Consider the following 11289-nt stretch of genomic DNA (forward strand, 5'->3'; position numbering starts at 1 on the left):
GAATCTCAGAGGGAAGGAGGGAGGGAGGAGGGTGAGAAGAGATTAACCAAAGATCTTATACGCATACTAGAAGCCTGGTGCATGGATTTGTGCACCAGTGGGGTCCCTTGACCTGGCCTGCGCCCTCTCGCAATCTGGGACCCTTCAGGGGATGGTCGGAGAGCCGGTTTTGGCCCAATCCCCACAGGCCAGGCCGAGGGACCCCACCGGTGCACAAATCCATGCACCGGGCCTCTAGTATATTTATAACATAAGCATAAGCAACCAGCAAAAGATAAATATTCTCTATATATGTACACATATAAATATAGAATACACACACACACACACACACACACACACACACACACACATATACATGCAGTATTTCTATTCTAATTATGTTGCTTTCGCTTATGGTGCTAGAGAATATAGTAAGTCCTCACTTAACATCGTCAGTAAGTACTGTGACTAAGTGAAACGACGTATAATGAAACCTACTTTAAACACAGGCTAATCGATACACTAGTAAGCAAGAACTGAGTTCCTGTGCATCTCATCAACATTATAATAAAACAATGTTATTTGAGGACCTGCTTATACTCACAGGTGAATCTTGAAAATTGTATGGTTTCTGTGCCAAATCTACTAAGAGAATTTCAGGGCAGATAAAGGAAGGTATATCTGGGTTACAATCTTATACTCAAAGGTAAAAATCCTTTTTAGTCTGTTTGAAAGAAAAATGCAATGAGGGGAAGCCCACTCAGATGCCTGAAAATACTAGTGTCCACACTTTCAGAACACCTCATATTTGAAAAACAACATGGCAGGACCCCTTGAAATTGTAGTTTGCCATGGAGATGCTATACTGTGAACATTTTCACCCCCAGGCTAAGGGATATTTCAGAATTGTTAAATAACCTCAACTAAGAATTTTTGTTCAACATGAATTGGATATTTCAGCTTCATTTCCAAACCCTACACTTTGATAAGCCTCTGTGCCAAAAGAAGAGCTTTGCACCTCTTGGTCATCTTGAGGCCCCCTTATATCTCCCAAAAAAAGAGCTGAGGATGGAAAAGTCTCAACTTACCCAATAGGACTCTTGCCTACCAGCGTTTAGTCCCTTGTGTTCTGGGCATTGGACCTTTGCCCAAGCACACGCCAAAAGATGTGTAACAACTCAGACAGGCTGAGTTCATGTTAGAAACACTAGGTTACAATCTCCCAGGGAAGCATTTTCTTTCTAGGGGGAGGAAATAATTGGGAGAACACAAATATTCCTTGAAGATGAATGAAGTAAGTGACTGCATGAATTTGTGCTTAAATCTTGAAAGGGAGCTGTAATCTCAGGGTGCTTTGTGCCTTCTCATGACATGTAAGGCCTTCCCATCCGGCCTTGTGTACAACTCTTGACATTTCCCCCCACTCTACACTCCACATCAACCCATTCTGTCCACAGGAGAATCTTTTATAGTTCCCTGCATAACCACAAAGAAAATGGCAAAACTATGAACACCCACTCTGGTGTAGGTGAGTGAGAAATCAGCCTTCACTGTGCCAAGCCACTGAATACTTTGGGTACTTTGTTACAGCAGTTAGCTTACCCTAATATCCTATCACCTATCTCATGCTGCTTTGAGAATCATTTGTAGGTCTTTGTGAGCTCCATGAGGGAAGGAATTCTGGAGGTTTCATCTCTAGCTCCTATCATAGTGCTTGACACACAGTAGGGGCATAGTAAATATCTGTGGAAGGAAGGTCAGGAAAGGGAACAACTCATGAATGGGCACTGTAGCATAGAAGAAAGTCTGCCCTGGGAACATTTTTATCCCTTGCTCTGAATTAGCTGAGACCCTAATGAGTCAGTTTTGCCTCTCTGGACCAGTTTCGCTGGTTCAACTCCAGTGAGTGAGCATCAGTATCAGCTGGGGGGGCTTGTTTACATCAAGATTACCAGGCCCACTCCCAGAGTTACAGATTCAATTGGGGTGGGTTCAAATAATTTGCATTTCTAATAAATTCCCTGATGATGCTGATACTGCTAATCTGGGAAACACTTGCCTAGATAATCTCAGATCTCTTTTATTTCTAAAGTGACTAATCCAGTGATCCTCACCAGTGTTTGGGAAATGTCAGGGCCTGGTGATCTCCAGTGTTAAGCTTATGAACCAAATCATAGATGATTTTCCAAGAATTAGTTTAGCATTTGGTACCAGATTAGAAATATCCTATGTTGGCCCACCATTGGCATTCACTTTACGGAATAAAACCCCCACCTGATAGGACACTAGTGCCTCCAAAATCATTCAAATTTTAAATGTGAGAAACTGATGGGGTACCAGATTACTTGGTCAGAATTTTCAAGCCAACTCTTCCTGATCCCTCCCCTTCACTTCCACTCCCACTAAGGGCATTATGATGGGACCATTTTTTGAAGGGATTAAGCAGCCAGTGAATGGTTCGCTCTCATTGATGTTTCTTTCAATTGCAGACCATAAATAGACTGACACCAAGACTCCATAAAAGCCACACTTAGTCATCATATATTTATTTTTAACATAGCACCCCAGTTTCACATCATATACATTTGCCAAAGTTAGAGATTCTTAACCTACTATGTTCTTCACAGACTTTCCAACAAGTGTGAAAAAGAGGCAGTAAAGGTTAGCTGGAGTCTACAAGTCACAATCCAAATACAGGATACCCTATATTTATTTACATTTAAGATCAATATAGATAATGTTCCCAATGCTTAGCAAATCAATGAGACTGTGGCTGAGTAAATATTAGCACGACTTATTAGCACATACTCATGAAAACACAGAAGGCATCAAATATATACTTTACTGTTACTTGTTTTACTGTTCAATGTACCTGTCATGAAAAAATATACATTTTTACTTTTAAGGTTAAAATAGACCATCAGCTCATTCTCTCTTCTGGCCCATTGCTACGGAAACTAAAGTGGCTCTTCCCACCTGTGGCTCGCTTGAACATATTTGGCCTGAAGAAAAACAGAATGGTAGTGCTAAAGAAAAAGGTACACCCAGTTTCCAGGGTGGGTGCAACTGAAACCCTTACACAAGCTGCCTTAAAACAAAACAAAACAACACAATTCAGTTGATCTAGACACAACATAATGGGTTTATTGTGTCAACTGTTCCATCCCCAGGGCATAATGGAGCTATGTTTCCTTACTGTAGTCCCCAAATTCCAATGCATGCCAATGTTCTCTGGTCTTCAGAGTCATAAACCTGCTTTTTCCAACCTCACACAGCCATGAATTTAGCTTAGAGTGAGATATGAGAACTCACAAAACATGAAAAATGAACACCCCTCAATTGTTAAAAGCAGACCAAGGCTTCTATAACTTGAACAAGTCATCTCAATTGAAACCCTGCAATGTCTTTTAGAAAAGGTTCCTTTAACATCATGTGTGTTAGTCAATGTAGAAAATAACCATAGAAGCCTAAAAGCAACTACATACCTGGAATGTCTTGCTCAATTAACAGACTGACGTTTCAAGGAACACTTGTAAGTCAGCCTCTGAACGCCTAATTTTGAGGAGGGAAGCAGCTCTTAGAATCTGTTTGTATTTCTTTTTAAAGTCTGGCCCTCTATGTCTGCTGTTCTTACAGTTGCTCTTGGGAAGGTCACATAAATAGATGCATTTCTCAATGCAAACAAGCAAAGCAGGGTGGCTCACAGAGTAAGTCTCACACTCAAATATCCATTAATGATTTATCTGTTGGCATTGGTGGGCAGCTCCCCTTAGCCTGTGCCAAAAGAGAAGCAAGATATGCCAGCTCAGGACTCCAAAAACTCCAATGTCTACTTTGTTCCACACTAAGTTACGGTACAAAAAAAAAAAAAAAACATGACAAGAACACCAATAACTAAAGTGTAAATTCAAGTAATCCTTTGATTAGAGTTTTAAAAGTGTACACTTAAAACAGAATAAACCAGTTGGAAAGAGAAACCAAAGTTACTACTGTTCTATTTAACTAAAAATGAAAAAGGCCTCTCAACTGATATTTTATTTTGTTCACACATTCATAATTTTCAAGCTACAACCTACTGAGCCATACTTGTCAATATGGAAAGACCTGGTTGCTAAGATATTTGAAAATCTTTTTTATATGTTTAAAATCACATTTCCCTTGGTGATATCTAGCTAGGAGGTGTGATTCTAGTTTGTGTTGAACAAATGTTTTTAGCTCTAAGGTGTTATACTGTAATTGAGATTTTCAAACTACTGCTTAGAAGGCATTTGCAAGAGCTTGCCTTAACTGCAAAAAAAACACATCCATTCCAGATTACTTTCTTATTGATCTTCTGAACACACATCTATTATCACCATGAGTGTGAGATCATTTAAGAAATAGACAATATCATTTAGAAACAGACTATAGAATCAAGTCACATATGAAGAGAACGATGCTTTATGATAGTTTAGACATTGGTAGAAATCAAAGGAAAACTCATGTTTTTGACTACTCACCCTAACGTATGCTGAAATTGAAAATTTGCAACCAAGTAACTAAAGATATATTGAAGAAAACTAACTTACTACATATTGAGTTCATTTCTAGTCTATTTAAAAACAAATTCCCATAAGGAATACAGGAATGGAATCCATTCAAAGCAACAGCTCTCAAAAGTTCTGCCAAAAAATTCAGAGTAACATTGCATCATGAAAGGTGAGGTGTTCAAAAGAACAAATAGTTAATCATATTCTTTCCCTTCATATTTTATTTTTTGCTTCAATCCATGAGAAACATCTAGAACTAATATTCATTAAAACATGTTTTAATATTTTAAGATTGATTAAGTAAATAAAATTCAACAAGGCAAATAGAAGAAACCTTCTAATCTGTTTTTAATATTGCTAGAGGCTCAAGGAGTTAACTTAGAATCCATAAATCAGGTGGGCATCCCAACTCTGCCACTAATTCTATGGATCGTTGGGCTAGGAACTGTGGTTTCTCAGGGCCTTGAATTCCCTAAGCAAACAGCAAGAGATGGATACAGGTCCTCAGAGGTCAGACATCCTAATTCTCCAATGACAGTAAAATGGGCATAGATTCCAGATAACCTGCCTCCTCTCCCAATCAGGCCCAAAGTACTTCTATAATATTAATAAAGCAGTTAAATCTTTCCAATTAAAGCAAATATCTGCTTTGATGACAACACATACTTCCATTCCAGATATCTATCTTTTGGTTTTGCTCCATGCCTACTGGATAGGGAGTTGGAAAAGGCAATATGCCATATACAAGAGACATTAAGGTATCCAATAGGCCCACTATCAACTTCTACTGTACTTTCATCCTTGGGACTATGGGACCTCTATGAAGGACCACCACTTACCAACAAGGTTATTAAATCCCCACAGATGGGGACAACATTGGCCTTCTGTCCACAGAACTCTGCCCAACAAGCAGGTCTAATTTTGGAGTAGTTTTATAGAATAGGTATAATAGTAATTTCAATAGCTCAGTCTTCCTATAAATCACATTAAAGGCGCACAGAAACATTATTGGGAGTTATAATCCTAAATTGAAAGTATACATCCTAAGAAAACAGAGAAACAACGAATGAGCACTAGTTAGGTAATAATAATGTGTGTAACTGTATGTGCATCTATGTGTTTGTGTTTGTTTTTTAAAAATCTACTTCTAAACAACTAATAAACTGAGGTCATTAAAAGTCCAGTCAAGAAGACTAGGTATAGATATTATTGGTATGTGCTTTAATGCAATGTCTATCTTAAAATATTGGTGAGACTATGCAACTCATGGGGCCTTGATTGTCTGATGCAAGTTTTTTCCTTTAATGAAAACCAAACCAACTAAACAAAACCCCAACCTAATTTGGCTTACTCTGTCACTGGCTTGATGGGGGAAAATGTCAATATTTTAAAAGTACATCATATAACATTCCTTGGTTTATATTTCTGCTTAATGGATATGAAGTGCTATCTCGAGTGAATGTGTATGTACTGGAAGATTATGGGATAAAGTGCATAGGCTATTCTTTCTTGGATTTAATGTAACAAAAGGCAAACATACTATAAAATGTCTGCAACAAGGACACTGTTGATAAAATCTGTTGCAGTCCCCAGATCTGAGAACATGGGAAAGGAGGTTAACTTTGCACTGACCCATTCATGACCTTAGGAAGGGTTTAAACTGATTCTGAACACTTTCTACAGGGACCAAAATGGTAGCCAAAGGGGAAGGAAAAAATGTATGACATAGAGAAAGATTCCTGATTTTTAAAACCAAGCCAATTCAAAAACCTTTAATATGCACAGAACAAAATCAACAATTTGTTTTTCTTTGGAAAAACATCATCTGTTTAAGCCTTATTTCTGCCATTAAGCCATTGATAAAGCTTGACAATGGAATAAGGAAACATTAAATAAACTCCTACTTTTCTAAAAGCTGTCAATTCTATTGAAATCAAAGACTTAATCTCACATGCTACAAACCTATCCAAACCACTTCAAAAAGGACCCTAGGCACACCCCACCCCTCTATTCTAAGAATGGTTAAAGTAGCAAAATGCATAAGAGACAGCTTTTCTTGCCATCAATCTCTCAAAGTGATATTAAAGCTGACGTGCCCTGATCCCTGTGAGAGTTGGTCAATTCCCATTTTCAACTTGAGTTTTCAGGTGAAGCAGTAGTTATCGGAATTTCTATAGGATACTGGCTTCTGCAATTTGAGCTCACTATTTTACCTCACGTACACTGGAGTCAGTTGGGCCCTTCTGTACTGCACATGAACCAATCACTTCCCAAGAGTATGCCTCACATGGAACCAAATACTTATATATCCAGTGTTGGAATTGGCTTCCTTTCATTATTTCTTCACATCCAATATACTCACAATCCAGGTTACAATAACAAAGACAAAAATAATTACCAGAGATTGTTGAATAGTTAGTAACAACCATTTTCCCTCTTCTTCCCCAGTTTGAATACCTGGGTTCCAACAACAAATGTTTATCAATCCAAACAGTCTCATCAACCTTTCATATTTGGTGGGTAGTTTCCAAATTCATGCATTTACAGATATGTTTCCCCATGCAGGATAAAAGTAAGAGATCTGTCAACTATTTTAATATGATCAGGAGAGGCAGCTAAAGCACATTGCTCTTGCCTAAAAATTTACATGAAAGGACTGAGTTATCTGGGTTGACGGCCTCGCTGGGCCAAGTTAAATAGATCACTGACAAAACGTCCACTTTACAGAGGTGTAAAGACCCAGTAAGTCTTTGACATTCAGTAGAAAACAATAGTTATGTATTATTTATAGCTAGATAAAATCAAAATGGCACTAGAGAAGCAATTTTTTGGCATATGGTGGTGGAGGGCACAGCGCCAGTCTAAATCTGATGCTTTTGTTTTATTTTAGTTTTTGTTTTATTATCATCATGCCAAAGACTATACAGTTAGAATTCCAATTATTCAGGAAACCAACCTACTGTACATGATATACATCCAAAAATAAAACAAGCATCCTAAAGATACGAGATTATAAGGTCTTGTAAAAATCATAAATTCTTTAAATAAATAATGCTCTACATTGTCATTTGCTAGAAGGTTGATTTTTGTTAAGGAGCAACATCTAACATCTCAAGAAAGTACTGAAGAATGAGAGAAATTCCACTGATAATTACAATTTCAAGTGTGATAATCAGTTATGTATTTCCATCACAGTAAAGCACATAAGTATAAGAGTAAAGGTCACATGGATTCTATTCCACTGCTTACAGCTTTTGACACAGTCAGACATCTATGACAAGTAGTTGGATTGAAACAGTTAAAGGAAAGATCTTGGCAGAAAAGGTCACCCGCTATTACTTGGATCTTGGGGTCACAACACGGTGACTGGACGAAGTTGTTCCAATTGGTTTTCCAATGCAATCCGTTCTTGATGAACCTCCTGAGTTATATAAAGCAGAGAAAAGAGAAAAAAGCAAAGGGGTCATTTCCTGGGTTCATCCTTAGTTCATGAGATATTAAAAAGGAATATAACTGGACCCATAAACACTTAAGTACCGTATGACTCAAGGACGGGTGGACTGGAAGGTATCATGTTTATAGCTGGTGATTAGTCAAAGGAAGTTTCACATTCTGTAATCTCTTAACTCTTTTCTGAAGATGATGAAATGGAACTGACTGACACACACACACACACACACCTGCCACAGCTTCCATCTCACCTTCAGTTTTAACAGGATCAGTGACTGGCAGAGAATAATGTTAAACATTAAAAGATTGATTAGTGAGTGAGTAGAAAAGCAAAAGTAGACTCCCAATACTGAGAGGTGAAGCCATCATGGACTCAACTTCTATTCAATCTCTTGTTTCTAACCCAACACCATACTCAGTCAGATTTGAAGGATAAAAAAGTGCACTTGGATGGCCCTCTACCAAAGTCTCATCTAGGCTGCTGCACAAAATATGGCTTGAGGTGTGACTTCTGGGTGAAAGGCAGAAAAGAAGATCAGCAATATGCTATTTGGGAATTCAATTTTTCGGCCCTAAAACAGATTTATTGGCAGGGAGAGAGGGAGACACATAAAGGCATTCTTAGCATTTATTCACCCACCCTCCTATCCACCCATCTAACAATCTGAGATCTATCTACTATGGGCCAGATTCTGCTCTAGGTGCGATCATACCAGCAAAGAACAAGATAGATCATACAATGAAATATTATTCAGCCACAAGTAAAAACAAAATCCTGCCATTTGTGACAACATGGATAAACCTTGCAGCTATTATGCTAAGTGAAATAAATCAGAGAGAGACAAATACTGTATGATCTCATTTATATGTAGAATCTAAAAAAGCGAAATTCATAGAAACAGAGAGTAGAATGGTGGTTGCCAGGGGCTAAGAGGTGGGATAAATGGGGATTTGTTGGTTAAGAGCACAAATTTCAGTCATAATATGTATAAGTTCTGATACTCTAGTGTACAGTATAGTAACTATACTTAACAATGCTGGATTATACACTTGAAAGTTGCTAAGAGAGTAAATCCTAAGTGCTCTCACCACATAAAAGAAATGGAAATTATGTGAGGTGATGGATTTGTTAACTAACAATACTGTGATAATCATACTGTAATATATAAGTATAGCAAATCAACATATTGTACACCTTAAAATTACACAATGTTACACATCAATTACATCTCAATAAAGCTTAAAAAATAATAGAACTACCATATGATCCAGGAATCCCACTTCTGAGTATACGGTATATCTAAAGGAACTAAAATCAGTTTCTCAAAGAGATATCTATATTCCCATGTTCACTGAAGCTTTATTCACAATAGCCAAGACACAGAAGCAGCCTAAATGTCCATTAATGAATGAATGGATACAGAAAATGTATACATGCAATGCAATATTATTCATCCTATAAAAAGAAAGAAATCATTACTGGACTTAGTGTGGTGATCACCTCATAAGGTATATAAATGTCGAATCACTATATTGTACACCTGAAACTAATATAATATTGTATACCAACTCTACTTAAATGTAAAAATAAGTAAATAAAATAAAGGAAATCCTGCATTTGTGACAACATGAATGAACTTGGAAGACAGTATGCTAAAGAAAATAAGCCAGACACACAAGGAAAATACTACATGACATCACTTATACAGTATAAGGAATCTAAAATAGTCAAACTCATAGAACCAGAGTGTAGAATGGGGGTTGCCAGAGGCTGGAGTAAAGGAGAAATGGGGAGGTATTATTCAAAGGGTACAAAGTTTCAGTTATGTAAGATGAATAATACCCATGATCCATTTGTTTTTTAAAACCACTTTATTGAAGTATGGCCGTCATACAAAAAAGTTGTACATATTTAATGTATACAGTGTGATGAGTTCGGAGATAATTATATATCCATGAAACCATCACTACAATTTATGCCATAAAACTATCACCTCTAAAAGTTTCCTCCCACCCTCTTTATTTATTATTATTATTTTGTGTATGTGATAAGAATACTTAACATAAGACCTACCCTCTTAGCAAATTTTTAATAAATATATTACAATAAAGCCTTTAGAAAAAAAACACAAGAGAGTATCTTCATAATTTATATATAGGCAAAGTTTCCTTATATAGGAAGAATGCCGGAAGCCAATTCCAGCATGTCATAATTGCAAGAGTTTCATCGAAAGGTTGATGGAACTTGGGGACTCAACAAGGGCTGAGTCACATATATTATCACCTGTTGGGAATGGCTAAAGGCATTTCCCCAAACCTGAAAAGGGATGATTGTTTGCTGCCAGACAGCCCAGGCATCTTAATCTACATGTTATTGCCTGCATCTTAATTATATGTTATTGCCTCCTACTGGCCAAACACCTAAACAGCCGTAGGCAAATTCTTCCAATCTGACAATGGACTTTGTAAGTGAAACCTAACTCTTTGACGTGTATATCTCTGCCTCACCTTAGGACAATTTGTATTAATAAAGAGCATGGGGTCCTGAGACAAGGAGAACTTAGTTCCTTTAGCTAGGCTCCTCTGACCCCCGAATGCCTTTCAAAATTATGCTTCGTCTCTGGACTCTTTATTAAGTTACACACAGCCCTTCTCCAGATTGCTGAACCCTTCTAGATGCTGGAACAAGAACCCTAGCAGAAGAAAGTAATAATTATAAGAGAAAAATGATAAATTAGACTTTATCAAAATTCAAAACTACTGTTCATAAAAAGACACGGTTAAGAAAATGAACAGGTAAAACAAAGGCTGGAAGAAAACATTCATAAAACAAAGCACTAAAAACTCAATTTTTAAAATGGCCAAAATTTTGAAAGGGGACTTCATAAAATATATGAAAGGTAAATAATCACATAGAAAAGTGCTCAACATACACATCAAGAAGATGCGAAATTAAAACTATATCACCACAGGACTGGCTAAAACTAAAAGAGTAACACACTAAATGTTGATGAGGATGTAGAACAATTGGAACTCTGCTATATTTGTGAGGGTTAATACAAAATGCTCTAGCCACTTGGGAAAAACTCTAGAAGTTCTAATAAAACTAATCACATATTGTCACCACCTAATCTACAAATCCTAATCCTGAGTAGTTACCCAAGAGAAGTGAGAATGTATTTGCACACAAAGACTGATTCAAAATGCAGTTTTATACAAAACTAGAGGCCCGGTGCACAAAAATTTGTGCACTCGGGGGGTACCTCAGCCCGGCCTATGCCCTCTTGCAGTCTGGGACCCCTCGGAGGATGTCCACCTGCTGGCTTAG

The 11289-nt window shown here is 37.4% G+C and overlaps 1 protein-coding gene across 2 annotated transcripts in view; it reads right to left on the reverse strand.

The window, feature by feature from the left end:
* Window positions 1–2500: 2500 nt before the first annotated feature.
* Window positions 2501–11289, reverse strand: part of REPS2 (RALBP1 associated Eps domain containing 2) — a 181865-nt gene continuing 173076 nt past the window's right edge. For both annotated transcript variants that reach the window (XM_014548040.1, XM_014548039.1), the window contains one exon: window positions 2501–7932. In XM_014548040.1, coding sequence (XP_014403526.1) covers window positions 7864–7932 — 69 coding nt within the window. In that variant the 3' untranslated portion in view covers window positions 2501–7863. The remainder of the gene's footprint in view (window positions 7933–11289) is intronic.

Source organism: Myotis brandtii, unplaced genomic scaffold, assembly GCF_000412655.1.
Source record: "Myotis brandtii unplaced genomic scaffold, ASM41265v1 scaffold490, whole genome shotgun sequence".
NCBI lineage: Eukaryota > Metazoa > Chordata > Mammalia > Chiroptera > Vespertilionidae > Myotis > Myotis brandtii.